General features: G+C 36.0%; 1 protein-coding gene across 3 annotated transcripts in view; it reads left to right on the forward strand.

Moving 5' to 3' along the window:
- The window catches only part of LOC145252602 (F-box/LRR-repeat protein 16-like), a 389,978-nt gene that overhangs the window by 198,534 nt on the left and 174,571 nt on the right, over positions 1–16,873 (forward strand). Inside the window, exon 2 of one of the 3 annotated variants that reach the window (XM_080112298.1) lies at positions 2,663–2,681. The exons of the other annotated variants lie outside the window; for them this stretch is intronic. Coding sequence (XP_079968424.1) covers positions 2,663–2,666 — 4 coding nt within the window. The 3' untranslated portion in view covers positions 2,667–2,681. Of the gene's footprint in view, positions 1–2,662; positions 2,682–16,873 lie in introns of those variants that run through there. 3 annotated transcript variants of the gene reach the window in all.

Consider the following 16,873-nt stretch of genomic DNA (forward strand, 5'->3'; position numbering starts at 1 on the left):
TCACAGGCAACATTACATATGGCTGGTGAGCTTTTGTGGCTCATGTGCCCTATGCCGAGCTTCATTTAGATATCCTGGCTAAAGATTTTGGCTGTGTTTATTAGCGTCTCTAGTTTGTTTGTTTTTTTAGAAAGTGTGCACTGCTATTTATAAGAAAAGGGAGAAACATTTTTTTTATGACAGGATCATTTATTCATGGATGATAGAATGCGTGAGGAAATACAAAATACCAGACAAGATCAATCTGATTGAAAAAAAAAAGCAATGAGGACATAAAAACTTGAACTGACAACTGATCGACAATACATAACAGATGAAAATATAAAAAGGTATTCTCCAAGAGATTCCCTATCATCATTAATATACATCATCACCATGATGCCCCTTAACAATATAGTAAGAAAATGCCAAGCCAGATACAAGTTTACTAATACAGATGAAAGAATGAACCACCTAATGTATATGGACGACCTGATGCTATTATCCATGAATTAATGAATGCTCCTGTCATATGCTTTCGTGTAGTCAATCCATGCCATGGCTATAAACTTTTTTCTATTTTTACCTCTTTCAGGATCTTTTGGTCTATATATAGTATATCGTGTGTTCCTCTTTTCTTTTTCTGACATCCTTTCAGTTCCACGATTATTAAGGGAGCGGTAAATCTGATCTCTCAGTTGAGCTGTTAAGATTTTCCACATGGTTGGTAAACAAGTTATAGGCTTGTAATTGCTGGGGGGGGGTCTCTTTTCTGTGTCTTTTTGTATTAATGTGATTCTATTTTGGTCATCCATTCTGGCACATCTGCTTTATGGATACATATTTTCAGGTTTTGAATTAGCCTTTCATGTAGTGTCATGAATTTTTTGAACCAGTACATGTGTATTCCATCGTGAACCAATGCTCCCCAGTTTGCCATTTATTCTTAGGGTTGTCTTGAAGGTTTCCTTGCTGATTTCATTCTCTGTCCCTTCTTCGATTTTCTGTAACTCTTCCTTCATGTCTTTCAGCCATTCAGCTTGTTGCTCCTCCATTGTTTTCAAAATTTTCTTGTTTTGTTTGCACTGTTCCGATTTGTATATGTATCTTCTTAGTCTTCCTTCTGTTGCTGCTATTTTTCTCTGCTTTAGTTCTTCGCATTTCTTGTTTAGCCTCTACCACTTTTCCATCCTTTTCTGTTTGTTTTCATCTTGTTTATTGCTATGGCTTCTTCTTTTAAGCTTGTTATTGAATTGTTTATAATATATAAGTAGTTAATTAGAAGGCTCTACCAATATGGGAATATTGCATTGAACCATGCTTCATTTCAGCAAAGAATGATCTTCTTACCAATGATACAACTTCTAGATTGCTAGAATAATATGATGGCCAACCTTAGTTGGTACGCTGGTATGTTCTTGAAGTATATATATATATCTTGTTTTTGATGAAGAATGTATTTTTTCCTTAAAACAATTTTTTCCTCATGTCATTCGTTTCATATGAATCAGGCGGTTCAAATCTGTTGTTGGCATTGGTTTCTAGTTAGAATTATTTCTAGAAAGGCATTAGGTACTTAGAAGAGAAAACATGTGAAGGTTGCCAGCATCCTAAGTGAAAGTTATCAGTTTGTGTCGTTATCCATTAGCCACCATCATCTCTTTTTTGTATGAGTCAACATGCTACAACTTTGTTGGCTGACTTGATTCTGTTGTAAGCATTCGTACAGAAGGGAACACATTATGCTGTTGCAAACATTCTTAAGTAACCGTGCTAGTGTGGAAATGACTTGATTCGAACATGGTACCCCCCAGATCGTCAGTCCGTATCGTTATCCACTTAACTAACCTTACCTCCTCCAAATGGACGATCTCTGAGAGACAACTTTTCTTTTTAAGTTCACAGCATTACTCAGTTTTCTAAACTTTTCAAATTTAACTTTACAAAATAATGCTTTCAAAAAATGTGAATAACTCCTATTCAATTTTTGCGCCAACTATGTAACATGATTTGGCTTAGATGCAACCGCCAACAAGATTGGACGTACAATTTTTTTCGTTTCTACAGGGCATCACCCTCATACGTTGAAAGATTGCTTATAGTTTGTTTTTTTGTTTTTTTGTGACCGGACAATATCTTTTCCGAGAATGAATTCTTATTTTAGTCACGTAAATTCTTTTGCATTGAGAACAAACAACGTCGAAGTTGCGTTCGTGCTTCTCCCGCACCAAAATGTTTACTTATTCCCTTAGACTGCAGCACTACTCTTTCCTTTCTCTCTCTCTCTCTCTCTCTCTCTCTCTCTCTCTCTCTCTCTCTCTCTCTCTCTCTCAGTCTCAACTGATCATAACCTCGCACGCGAAGAACGAAACAATGTCCAAAAGTGAACAGACACAAAAATCTCAGAATTCATCACTAATTCTGTCCAACATAAACGGCTGTCTCTGCTCTTTCTCGGCTGTCTCAAACTAGAACTCTTTTCCCCTGCTAATTCGTCCCTTTAATTGACTACATGTCGCCTCATATGCAAATTACTGGCGCGCGCTACTATCTGATTAGGGTGGATGCTACCAAAAGTCTCAGAAAAAAAATGATTTTTCATTTTTTTCATTTAATTAAAAAAAATTTGCAACAATACTCGGTTTTGTAAAGTTTTTAAATTTAACTTCTTTTTCTTTTGCAGGTGAGTTGATATTTAAACAAATTTTTGGTTTTGCTGACTATCACTTTGTTGATGAAGTTAAAAACGAAGGTAGGTAAAGCAAGCTTTCTTTCTATAGCTGAAAACTATGTAGTGTTTGGGTGCAGTATCAGTTCTAAGGGCTAATACTTGCGCCCCTCCTCCTCTTACCAAATCTATGATTCTACTAAAACGGTTTCTATATTTTTTCTTTTACTTTAAGTTGAAAAAGTAAAGGAGATGATTTATCTCAACTTAAGTTTAGATTTTGTTCCAACAATTTATTTTAATAAACGGCTTTTTTAGTTTTTTTTAACACTTTATTTTTACCAAGATGTCCCGGTATTTATTTAGATTGGCACTTATGGCGGCAATTAAAAGTTAAAAAAAATATATAGAAAAGTCTGTATGATGTACAAACCAATCACAGAATGAAGATGAAATATTCTAAAAATCATGTAATTTGATCAAGTAGGTTTGTTTTTTTCTATTACACCAAATCAAATTTTAAAACAAAGCGAGTCAAAGTTTTTGTCGGCCATGATGAAATTCGATGAAATAAATTAAAGTGTCAAGGTGAAATCAGCCTTATATTCAATACAGTTTAGTAGTAAAATCGCTAAAAATCGTAAATTTTTATTTTATTATTTTAAAATAAAATACTTGATCGATTTACATAATTTTTGGAGTATGACATCTTCGTTCTGTAACGAGTACGTAAATCATACAGAATTTTCGGTATTTTCTTTACTATTAATTACCGCCATAAGTGCAAATCTGCATAAGCACCGATTTTTATTTTTTATTTTTTTTACAATTTATTTTAACAAAGATAGATTGCAGGGAAGAGAAAAGGGTATCCCCCACTAAGCCACTAAGTATATTTTGTACTCTGTCAAGGCAGGATAGGCTGTTTTTAGCAACTCCTGCCCAGATGTGGCAGCAGTACTCCATCCTTGGACGTACTTGGCTCTTATATAGATAGAGAATTGCATCAGCTGTGAGATATATACTGGAGCGGTAGAATGATCCTACCATTTTTCCGGCCCTGTCGGTGGGGCATTAGAATACGTCGACTGCCCCCTGCAGAGGGTAAAATTCCCTCAATGGGGGTCCTGGATATGACCTTAAACTATATCCAGTGGTGAGGCCCCAGCTTGTGGGTTTTGGGGAGTGTGGAGCCACCCTTTAATTACCATTGCTCCCAGGTCCACTCTGATCCGGAGTGTGGTAGTACCTGTTAGGGTCCCAACTATGAGTTAAATAGAAACCGACGTGAAAACAACAAATATATTCTATTAAAAAAAATTTTCTTCAAAATCTTTGGATTCGGCATTAAATAACCTGAAAAGGGTTGATATGTCGTAAAACAAAAACAACCAACCTACCATTCTTCCAGTGACCTTGGCAACAGATTTGATGTATGTGTTCCATTTCAGATCAGGAGTAAAGGTCAAGCCCAGAAGCTTGTCAAAACATGGAGCCTCCCCAAGATGAGAGCCATCTAGGTGATCTTTGATTAATAGTGATGTGTGAGGGCAAGCATTATCATGATGGAAGATGACTCCTTTTTTATTGACTAAATTGACTTAGTATTGCAGAAAGTATTAATGATGCTTTAATAATCTGAAAGAAAAAGTTTAAATCAATCATGGTGAATATGTTTAAATGATAGCAACATGCATAAGATTAAAGTGTAGTATCTGTTCTTCAGATGCTGCACTTCAATTTCTTGTTCTCTGTCAGTGGAGGAGAAATCCTTCACGACTGAGACAATTTTTATTTTTGTTCCTTTTTTCTCCACATTAAAAAACGACTCTGGTGTCTAACTCTGTCCCGTGGGGAGGCATTGTAAATAGGAACATGCATAAAATAACTTACAATAGTTTAAAAAAGACCCTTTCACAAACCAAACGCTTTGTGTTTTTCTTCGTTTATTCCACTTGAAACGTTTTTTCTTATTTCCATTTCAAAATAAATAAAAAATCTTTGTCATTTTTGTGAACAAAAATCAATTATTGAAATAAAAATCTTTGTTAAAATAAATTGTTGCGAAAATAATCTAAAAATAAGTTGAGATAAAAAAAAAAAATGTAGAAGAAATATAGGAAATTTGTTTTGTAAAAATCAATTGTTACAAAAAAAAAATAAGTTGAGGAAAATTATCTCCCTTAATTTTTCAGCCTAAAGTAAAAAACAAAACAAAAAAAAACCCATCAATAACAAAAAGAGCTAGGTGTGGGTGAGGGCAGGTATGAGTTGCATAGTATAACAAGCGCCATTTAGTTCTCAATTTTGACACAACTCTTATCTGATTTGTTTGTTACTGCTTGTTCTCCTGGTCTGCCATCTTGGTCTGAACCGCGCATGTGTGTTGACCTGGAACAAAAGCTTATTTTTTGTCATGGTTCGCGAACAAGATCCAGTAGAGAGAGAGAGAGAGAGAGAGAGAGAGAGAGAGAGAAAGAGAGAGAGAGAGAGAGGGAGGGGGGCGATCTCACATCTCATCCATTTCTGACGTCATTTTCTACAACTCTGGAAAAGTAGAGAGCTAAGAGAAGGAAAGGAAGAGCTAACTTTTCCTATTATACATCCATATTGGATCCGAACTGCGCATGTCTGCCTGTTTGGAAGAAAAGCTTTTAAAAAAAAAAAAAAAAAAAAAAAAAAAAAACACTTTTTGTTATGGTTCACGAACAATATCTAGCAGAGAGAGAGAGAGAGAGAGAGAGAGAGAGAGAGAGAGAGAGAGAGAGAGAGAGAGAGTAAGATACCTCACTCCTCTTCCAGTTCTAATGTCATGTTCTACTACTTGGTCACCCACAGTGGCCGGGGAAAGATAGACAGTCTGAGAAACGAAAGGAAGAGCCGATTGCTTCTATTATGCAACAGTCACTCCAAGAAAGAGCAAGTAAACGAGAGAGAGAGAGAGAGAGAGAGAGAGAGAGAGAGAGGGAGGAGGAGGAGGAGGCTACCTCACTTCTCTTCCGGTTTTTATTTCATGTCCTACAAGTCGGTCATCTCTGTAATATAACAGTTCCTCCTGTTTGTATATGCTTATATCAAAAATCCTGAAAAACTAAGCAAACAAAAGAAAATCAAACAAATCAGTAAATCGTAGCCACCTTTTTGCCTACAATTTGAAAGAGAAACATACAATTTTATAGAAACTTTAAGCATTCAAGAAATTCTATACCGACTCGGTGTTGCCCGGGATCCCTTACATTCAAATTTCTTTTGTAAATATTTCTCTGTTCTATAATTGCAACGTAGTCGTTATATCAAAGAAACAGAAGAAAGAAAAAAACTCGACTCACTTTCTTTTTTCAACAAAAGCTTTTATATCTGGTATTTCCAACAACGTGTTTTTTCTTAACCTTTAAACAGTTCATTTTTCCTGCTCCGGCTGCGTACAACTTTTCGTCTCAAACACATGCTTCTCCCATTATGTCTCGAAAACCTCTTCTCAGAAGACCTACTCCTTTTTTCTCTGCTGTGACGTCACTTTACACAGCCGGCTTGGTCATTTGTATATATTTATGTGGCTGCTTCCAGCATCAGCGGCTCTGTTACATAACCACATCTTTTTTGTTAGGTTCATTATCTAAGCTACGAAAGCTAAAAAAAGCTAATTGTTATTAAAAGGGAAAGAGTTATTCTCCTTTCCTGATTTTAATTTTGCAATGCTTTTGTGAGAATGTTTTTCTTGGTTTAACATGATCCCTAGCGGCTAGAGTATCTACGCGTGTTATGGAGCTGATGCAAAATGTTATGACATGTTATACATGGCCGAACAACCAAAGATATCAAATACAGCAACAATAATATTATATTTTCAAAATAGATCGATTACGGGAATGCATCGGTTTTTCAGTTGGAAAAATTAAATTCTTGCAACTAAAAAATGACACAGATAACAACAAAACACACACACACACACATTTATATATATATATATATATATATATATATATATATATATATATATATATGTGTCTGTGTGTATGTATACATGCATACATACGAACATTTGCACACACACACACACACACACAAACACACACATATATGGCATAATCACGTTGACACACCGATTCTCATCAGATCACCGAAATTAAGCAACATTGAGCCTGGTCAGTTCCAGATGGGTAACCATTTGAGAATACCAGGTACTGTATGTAGGAAAACCTCATCACCTCCATGCAAAAACTGCAAAAATCTAACATCGCCATCTCCTTTCTGACGGGATATACAGGTGACTGGAGACCGCTTGTGAATTTAATTTTCCCTTGACATTTCCTCTTCTGAAAGAAACCAGTTCAACCCATGCAGGGCGAATGGCATACAACAAACAAGCAAACCATGTCGAACACATAAAGTATTTATAATTCCACCAATTCCGACTTTCTGATGAAGCACGGTTGAAAGGATGCTTCTCTCCAATTGCAGTTCTACATCTACCTGATCATTTCATAGTCATTTCGCCAAAGTATCTATGTCTTACTGCAGATGGTAGCACGGACATAAGCTTGTTGCAAAGTGTCTATGTCTTACCGCAGATGGTAGCACGGACATAAGCTTGTTGCAGATGCGTTCGATGACATAAGTTAATGAAAATAGATACCGAGTTTATTTATAGACAACCGTAGATTTTATTTAAAACAAGCAGATAGTATTTATACATTTCTTTTACACAGACAATACCTTTTTGGTTGAAAATGCATAAGACCATGTGTGTATTGCATACGTGTGCATTTGTTGATCTCTGGCGATCATGTATGGACTGAGATTAAATATTTGTTTAATGTTGTTTAAAAGGTAATTCATGGATTCTAGTGTTCTTTAATGATTTTGCAAATTTTAGCTTACTTCTGTAACGCTGTATCAGGACGCAGTAGTTCATTTCATTACCGAGTCGGTTTGCGCGTGTAAAGCAGACTTGGAATGCGTGGTGTGTCGTCTGTCACTGCTGCATGCCATGGGGAAAAGAGGAATAGAAAAAGAGAGAGAGAGACGGAAGAACAAAAGAAAAAGATACTTAAACGGAAACTAGTGTTGATGCCTGCCTGCCTGCCTGCCTGCCTGCCTGGCAGCGGTGAGATCCAAAAGGAGGATAATTTCCTATTCTTTCTCTTTTATAAGTTTTGTCTATGTGTTTGCTATGCACAAAAATGCAGACTAGATCTAAACTAATGTGTCTCTACAGGCTGAAAAGACTTTGCCCTGAATCTTGAAGTGAATTCTCTCGATGAAAGGATAGACTGTTACTTCCACCAAGTTGGACCATTCAAAAAATATTAGGTGGGAAGTAAATAACAATGTGAAAATAATGGATCCATTGTGCTTAGTCCAGGATTTTATCCTTGGCCTCTAAAATGAACAGATTAGACCATTCCTGTAATGACCTAGTCTCTGTTGATTGCGGTGTAATGTTGTTCCTGTGCAGTTCTAGGAGGTTCACTCCCTGAAGCTTTGCCTTGAATGGGGTTAGTTTATTGTTAATCGCCTGAAGCAGCCTTACCGGGGAATGCCGTCGGGACTGCCTAGGCACTTTTTGCAGGTAAGAGTGCCCCTCCTTAGGGGCGCTGACCTCTCAAACCCACTTTCCGACTCTGGTGTCACAGTTCTTGCAGTGTAAGTGAACTCAATACCTCCGTTGTGTTACACAGATAAAGTGACATCATGGACAGTTAGCCATTAATAGTCGGGCAGAGAGGATGATCGAGATCGAGAATTTGGAAAGAAGTATTTAGTTCCAGTTGAGGTGAGCTGAGAGTAACTGGAGAAAAATCGGATGTATCGGATTTCTGGTAGAACATAGATATATTTGCAGCATACTGACTGTTGAATCCGACCGGTTCAAGGAGATTAACGAGTAGGTCAGTGAATGGTTTCGATATGAGATGCATCTGAGTGGGTGATAGTGAATGATCGCAACAATTAGTTTAATGAGAAAAATCAGTGTGGGCTTGAGCTGATATCCTGGACTTGAAAGGTGGGAATATAGCTTAGAAGTAGTAGCACTAAAGATGGGGCCCCAACGGCACACACATACATATGCATACATGTTAAACAAGTAGAATTATACAAAGTCAATTTTAGTGTTTATTGGGTTATATTAAATAAATTTATTTCATTTTGACTTTTGCTTTCTGTTTAGTGGAAGTATTGCCGGTGTATACAAAAGGACAATTCCTTTTGTATAGACTTATTAAATTGGACTTATTAAACTGGAATTACGTAAGTAATAATCAAAAGGACAATTCCAGTTTAAGTTTAATACTCTACATAAAAAATAGTCTTTAGTTTGAAATGCTTCTTTTTCGGAATGGTTTTTATTTTAAATAAAATATTTTAGAATCCAAATATTTTTTTTAATTGAAAAATAGATTTAAAAATAAAGACTAGTTTTTTATGTGAACTTTAAAAATATCTTGAAAGAAAATCTGAGTAAAGACTGAAAAAATATCTTTGGGATATAGCATTTTTTATGAAAAATAAAACCATTCTGAAAAACAAAAATGAATCATTTCAAAGTAAAGGCTTATTTTTTTTATGTAGAGTTTTAAAATTAAACTGAAATAACGTACATATTAATCAGAAGGGATTTTTCCTCAGTTAACACCGGCAAGACTTCCAGTAAACAGAAAACGGAAGTCAAAACGAAGTAAGTTTCTTGAACATAATCGTTTGTTTAGACAATGCATACAAATTGCAATCACTTTATACTAATATCGACATGATTAGAATAAGATGGTATCCTGAAAGAAGATAGAAATATAGCTTAAAAATAGTGACACTAAAGATGGGACTCCAACGACACACACACATACATAGAACATAATACCACATAGTCGTTTTCAAGTCTAATGTAAATAAGTTCTTGTTGAGCTCTCCTCATATAATTAAACCCTTCCCAAATTCCACCATTATTGATCACCTGTGTTGTCTCACCGTCTACCTGACACTCATTAATCCTTATCCTTGAGTGACCTCTCGGCTTTGATAAGTAATGACCCCAAGTAAAATTAAAGTCAGTTTTTATGTTTTTTATTATTTTTTTTAATTTTCTTTCTTTGAAGATTGTAATGCTGGGTAACAAACCAGCTGCCAATATTCCCCTGCTTTTTATTGAAACCAACCGAGACCTCTTTTTAGTATCCTATCTGTTCCTTTAAGTGCAATTGTCTGGATTTCTTTTGCACTCGGTTCACCAGGAATATTAGTTAAGTAGGACGAGGTTCTTCTTCATAAGCTCTGTAGCACCTATAATAACTGGTATAATTGATATCTCCCTGCCTACACCTGTGTTTTTTTTTATAACGAATGCAAATTCTAAAATAATGCTTCGTGCTCGGCGATCGTTTCATACTAATGTCGACACGGCCAAGATAAGAAGATGGAGGAAAAAGAAAAAAAACATGGCACATACTTTTTGAGGGTTTGTGATCTATGGAGGTACTGGCATAGTTATACACAGCTTTCTGAACCTTCCCAAAGCAACAAAACAGGGGGCAATGATAATGCATTTGCAACCACCAACACCATTAAGCATTAACTACAGTGTTATCTACATCTGAAGCAGAGCATGGGCACGCATATGAAGATGGCAAGATATGTGAGAAGAAAAAGACTATAAGCGAAGCATGTGCACAAACCGATGATCATGTTAGAGACGTGGGTGACGTCATAGCCATAATGACACGTGGTGGGAGAATGCAGAAATTTCTTATCTTAGTTATTTTTGCGGCAGTCCACAACATGTTGGTCCCCTTTCACCGTTACACATCCACTTGTGCCGCAGTTCGATAATCGCTCTAGCAAGCAACATTTATTCTAACCTTATGTGGAAAATACCGTTTCCAAGACTATTTTCATACCTGCACATCTAAATATTATGATGGAACCTCTCAGAACTTTATGATCATGCCCCACAACAAAGTTAAACTGTAACAGCATGTGTTCCTCCTTGATAATAATCGCCAACTCCAAATGCTTTGTACCATGGTTCATTTCTCCTTCATCTTATCTTCTGGTTCACATTCTGGCTATGTCGTCTTCTCTCACATTGGTAATTGCCGAAGGTGTGCACATTGGTTCACAAGCATAAAAAATAAAACTACTCAAAACACAAACTCCAACATATTCTGTAGATATCCATTGTACTGTACTGTGTGCATGTGTGTGTATGTACCTGTATATGTGTATGTATGTGTCTGTGTGTATGTGTATATGCGTGTGTATGTGTCTGTATGTGTATGTATGTGTCTGTGTGTATGTGTGTATGTGTGTATGCGTCTGCATATGTGTATGTATGTGTCTGTATATATGTGCGTATGTGTGTGTATATGTGTCTGTGTCTGTATATGTGTATGTATGTGTCTGTGGATGTATGTGTATGTGTCTATATATATCTGTATATTATGTGTACCTGTGTGTCTGTATGTGTATGTGGGTGTATGTGTGTATATATGTGTATCTATGTGTGTGTGTGTGTGTGTGTGTGTGTGTGTGTGTGTGTGTGTGTGTGTGTGTGTGTGTGTGTGTAGATGATATCATCGACTTTTTAAACGCTCACGTTCACATCGTAGCAGTCTGTCAAGGTTTCTTTGTCATTGGTTGACGTCAGTTTATCTCGATCTGCTCTCAACCACAACCTGCCGTCAACTGTCACCAGCTAGACACTGTCGTTAACTATTGCAAAACTCACTTTCACTCCTAAGCTGTCCATAAACTAACTCTAAATATATTGACCTCTATGCCCAGTCCTTTGTTCCAGTCACAGCGACACCTTGATCAACCATCCTATTTCAGATTACCTTCGTGTCCCTTGGTGAACCCCCCCCCCTTACTAACTTCAATTCATGTACGTTTATTCTGCTAATCAACTATTTCTTATTTTTGTTAAAATTTTTCCTTTTTTTTTTTCTAATCACTTCCTGACATTTTGTGGGAGATGTCCATAGTATCACAGACATTGCCTGCTTCTGGTGCGCTGCTGAGCCTCTCCTTAATCATATATTGGTCGTTTTGTGACCTTGAGTTTAAAACGCCTGTATTATAATTTTAAATTCTTTGTAGTTCTGAAGTACCAAATCGACAAGTCAGAGTCATGAGCCGCCATGGTATCTAAAAATAGTTGATCGGATTTTTTTTTTTTTGCAAGTTTCTTTTCTTTCCTTCTTTTTAAATTTTATTTTCAATTCCCTCTAAATCTTTGTAATTTCGATTGCAGCCTGGAGCAAAAACAGGTCGATGAATTCCACAACAAATAAATAGTTTTCTACAAAGGGAAGAGTTTAAATCCTGGAATTGTCTGCAGAATGTTGCGTATCAATTCCAGATGAATTTTCTCCTTCGTTCTCACTTTGGATTCTAAAACATTTCAGTTGTAAGCAAGGGATTCTGTAGCTTTTTGGTATTTATGAAAGAAAAAAAAAAGAGAAAAAAGAAAAGATTCTTGAAGCAGAATCTTTTCTTTTCTTTTTTTTCTAATTCCGATTTAATGGAAAATAATTATGTCCTTTTCTTTTTCTATTTCCTTTTGTTTTTCTTCTGATTTCGCACTCCTATTTTTCTTCTTTTTTTTTCGTTTTCCATTTTTTTTCTTTTTTCTTCTTTTTATCTTTTTCTTATTTCATTTCCTTTTTTCTTTTCTCCTTCATTTTCATTCTTTTTTTCAATTTTTCTCATTCATTTTCTATTTTCATTTTTTTTTTTTTTTCACATTCCTTTTCTATTTTCTCGTTTATTCTTTTTCTCTTTCTTTTTTCTACTTCTTTTGACATTTTCTTCCTTTCGTGTCTTCTTTTACATTATTATTTTTCTTTGTCTTCCTCCATTTTCTTTTTCTTCTATTTCATTCTTCACTTCCTTTCTTACTTTTGACATTATTTTATTCATTTCTTCTTTTTTTCTAACTTTTCTTTCTCTTTTTTCCATTTTCTCCTTTTTTTCTTTACCTTCTTTCCATTTTTTTTTACTTTTTCTTTTTTGCTCATTTTCTTCTTCTTCTTCTTCTTCTTCTTTCATCTTCATTTTTTCTCTTCTTCATGAGTAAATTTAGAATTTCTTTGATTCGATAAATCAAATCGCGGAAACTAAGAATCCATTTCTTTAAAATTTATTTCAGAATGACTTTTCGTTGATAATTTCATCATTAGTGCTGAAAAATAAAAAAAATAAATAAAAGACAAATTTCCCAATATTTTTTTTTTTTTTTTACATATGCATCGCCACTTATCAAGGCTACGATGCCACTCGAGGATAAGGGTTAAAGAGTGTACAGTAAACAATTGAACAATAAAGTAATCGTTAGTAATGGAAATTCGGTAAATTTGTAAACTTATATGGAACAGCTCATTAAAAACTTGTTTACATTGGACTTGAAGACAATCAGATTGTAGTCAGCTGGAAAGCAGGAAAACTGAAGACAATTCCATAGGCGTGCAGTTCTAAGAAAGAAGCTTTTATTCATGGAATCTACGTTTAGGTTTAGGCGCAGATAAAGAGTGGGGGAAATTATTGACAGTGTTTTCTGCTATACGGGTGTTTCTTGTGAAAGTTTGGCAAGGGGGGACCATAAATTGGAGCTCAATCGAGCACTTGCCATGAAAATAACGATAAAACAGAGACAAACTCGCAACATCTCTTCTGCGAGAAAGAGTTTATCAGTTAATACATACTTTATACCAATTACAAGAAATGATTCATCACCTTGTGCCATACGTAGAAAATGACATTTTAGAGATTGATGATTTTGTAACAGGGTCACTAACGCTGGGAGCAGCAGTAGCCGCATAAAGATTTGCAAACGAACAAGACGTGTGTGACGTCAGAGTAGAGATGAAAAATTACATGCAGCTGGAGAAGGAGAAATGAACTGTTTAAATATTTAGAAGAAAAAAAAATGTGCTGTTGGAAATACCAGATATAAAGGCGTTTGTTTAAAACTGAAAAATTTATTCCTTTCCCATGTTTCTTTGCTATAACAACAACGTTACAATGAGTATCATTTGGATTATTCGAATTATTTATCTCATCTTCAGTGTTTTTCTCACAACTTTTCCGCCGATGTAACCTTCAAGTTTCTTCAGAGACTTGGGAATCTTTCTGTCAAACTCTGGAATATGCACGAATCTTTTAACAAAACCACGAGGGGTAGCATGATCTTGTTCTGTCAGCCATGACCAGCTAGAAATCTTAAATAATTCATAATTATATTCTTAATATCGCCCGCACTGAGTATTGAACTTTCAACCCCCAGAAGAGTGTCACTTAGAACTGAATTTACTTAATACTTTATCTATCATGCCATAGGTCTCAAGTTTGGTGTAATATACCTGAAGAATGTCGAAGGTTACAGCGGCTGAAACGTTATGAAAACAACACTCAAGATGAGAACAGTAGTCTAAATAAGTTACATAATATAAGTTTGATTCTGTTATCAATAAGTTGATCCAAAAGCCTTAAAGCCTTTTACTTCGGGTAGTATGACCATTATCATCAGCAGCACTCATACTAGGTGGGTAGAACTGGCTTCCTTCAAATGAGGAAGTTTCATGGGAATATGAATTTCACAAGTGGTTACCGTCACTTATATATCCCGATCAGGGGAGATGACGATGTTGGGTTTTTGCACTTTTAGCAGGGAGGTGATGACGTCCTCCTACATACAGGACCTGGTATTCCCATGTGGTTACTTATCTAGAACTGACCAGGTTCAACGTTGCTCGACTTCGGTTAAGAACTGCACAGACTGGGATCGTCAATACATTGCACTGGTCTGAAGTCAGTGCTCGATTTCCACACCAGTCACCATGTCAATCCTGTGGTCTCCGTCATTCTCTGTCCAAACAAAAAAACGCAACTCCATTTTAAAACAAATAACAATGTTTTATTCTTTTTTTCAAGTTAAAATGAAACTTGTTTTATTCTACTGAATAACAAACTTGCAAATCAAAGCAAACATATTCTTCCACTGAACACAAAGAATCCATTAGCTTTAGAACCAAAGTTTTCCGTCTCTGAGACCCACAGAAACTCAACTGATCCCCACCTTGCCCGCTCTGTAGCGAGTCTTTGAACTCTCACCAGATGCTGGATATAATCTATAATATAAACCTCATCTGTTTGTTTAAATGTATGTATGTATGTTTGTGTGTCTGCCTTAGACTTTTGACAGAGGCGATGAATTTTCACAAGATCAGTATCGTTTTGAATCTCGACCCTTCAGACGGCAAATATCGAAAAATTGGCCAAACCCCATTAATTCCTTCACCTTCAACTGGGCACTTTTCTACAAGGAGGAGGTCACTTTTTCGCCGATATTTTCAAAAGTTATCCTCTCTTTTTGATTGACTAGCCTTAATTTAAACCTTAGCCACTTCTGGTTTGGCAATGGATGCAACGGTAAAGACGTCACTTTTTCTTCTTTTTTTTTCACGCCCTTTTCCTCCTTCATAGTACGAGTTTGAGTCTGCCTGCCTACTATCACCTTTTTTTTTTTTTTTGCTTAACACACACCTCAAAACACCTGGGCAATGCCGGGCACCCATGCTAGTGTATTAGGTATGGAGAAGAGGCCTGGATACCATATTCTCAACAGTTGTGTGACGAGGAAGACATGAAGTGGGAGAAATATTTCAAGAGTGAGTTTACAGAAAGAACATAGGAATAGATTGTTCCTTGCTTGGTTTGAAGCTTGAATGCAATGTTTAGATGGTTTGAAGGACGAGTCGATCAGAAGGCCAAGATCTTTTATCTTATTCACATTAGAACGATAGATAGAATGATAGAATAAGAATAATCTATCCTGTGGATCAAATTAAGGGTACATTTCGAAATTTTGTACAGGTTTCCAAATTCAACTTTTTTTACTCTGTGAAAACGTTACTTCTGTTCAGAGTACAAGGAGTTTTTCTAGAAGAATTAACTGATTTTTTTAAAAAATTTTTATCGCCATTATTTTCTTAAGAATATATTAATTATTTTGTATTCCTGTTGTTGAAGCGCGGTTTTTCGCCATTGTTTCTTTTCCTAAAAGACAAGCTTTTGCATGTTTCCTGCCAATTGAGTTGTCTCCCTTTGCCCTATTTATTCAACAAAGGCGCATTAAAAAAAAGCACTGTTCAGGCACAAATAGAAGTTAAAAAAAAAAATTGATTTTGTTCCTAATTTTAACGTTGAATGTTGACATTTATAACTGACAGCCAAGAGGGAAATCAGGATGGGAGGTAGTGGAACGGAGGTAGGGGAGGGGGAGGAGAGGGAGAAGGTGAGCAGATGAACAGCAGAATTTCTATATCAAAAAAAGTCATCAGCATAAATACACATTGCTCGCGGTGTCTATCCGGCGCTGTCCGGGAATTTTTTTACTTTCATTTCATTTTTGTTTCACTCATTGATTTGCCCCTCCCTTCCTCTAATTTTTGCTGTGTCGCTTAATTAAATTGCAAAGATAATTTAATGATGGAATATGTAAAATTTACTTCTTCTTCTTCTTCTTATTATTATTATTATTATTATTATTATTATTATTATTATTATTATTATTATTATAATAATAATAATAATAATAATAATAATAATAATAATAATAAAGAATGTACAACATCTCGTCAGTAGTTGTGAAAAATTAGCTCAAAAGGAATACAGGAGGACCCAATAAAAACAGGCCCCAACTCTAATTAGGCCCCATTTCTTAGTGTTTTGTCCAAATGAAATGAAACTTTGGTCATAACTAGTTTATTATATTCAAAATATCACATCAAAACACTAGGGTCTTTGGCCTTTTTTTCTCCGTTCTACAGCATATGTTCTAGATGGCCTCCATTTAGCTCCGTGCATTTCTTGAGGCGCAGCATGAAGTTGTCCATGACGTTCTTACAAACCGAATTGGTAATGGCTCTCATCTCCTCCCTGATGGCTTCCTTGAGTTCCGTGATGGTTCTGGGTTTCCCTGCATAGACTCTGTCCTTAAGATAGCCCCAAAGAAAAAAATCTGGTGGGCTTAGGTCTGGGCTATGGGGTGCCCACTCAAAATCAGTCTTGAAACTGATCACTCGGCCTCCGAAGTTCTCTTTCAGCCAATCTCGGGACAGGTTTGAGGTGTAAGAACTTGCTCCATCCTGCTGGAACCAGAACTTGCTCATGAGCGATGGGTAGATGGTCTGGAACTCACTCTTGAAGGTTTTGAGGACCTCCACATACCGC

Source organism: Euprymna scolopes, chromosome 29 (genome assembly GCF_053919585.1).
Source record: "Euprymna scolopes isolate OS-2025 chromosome 29, ASM5391958v1, whole genome shotgun sequence".
NCBI classification, from domain to species: Eukaryota; Metazoa; Mollusca; class Cephalopoda; order Sepiida; family Sepiolidae; genus Euprymna; species Euprymna scolopes.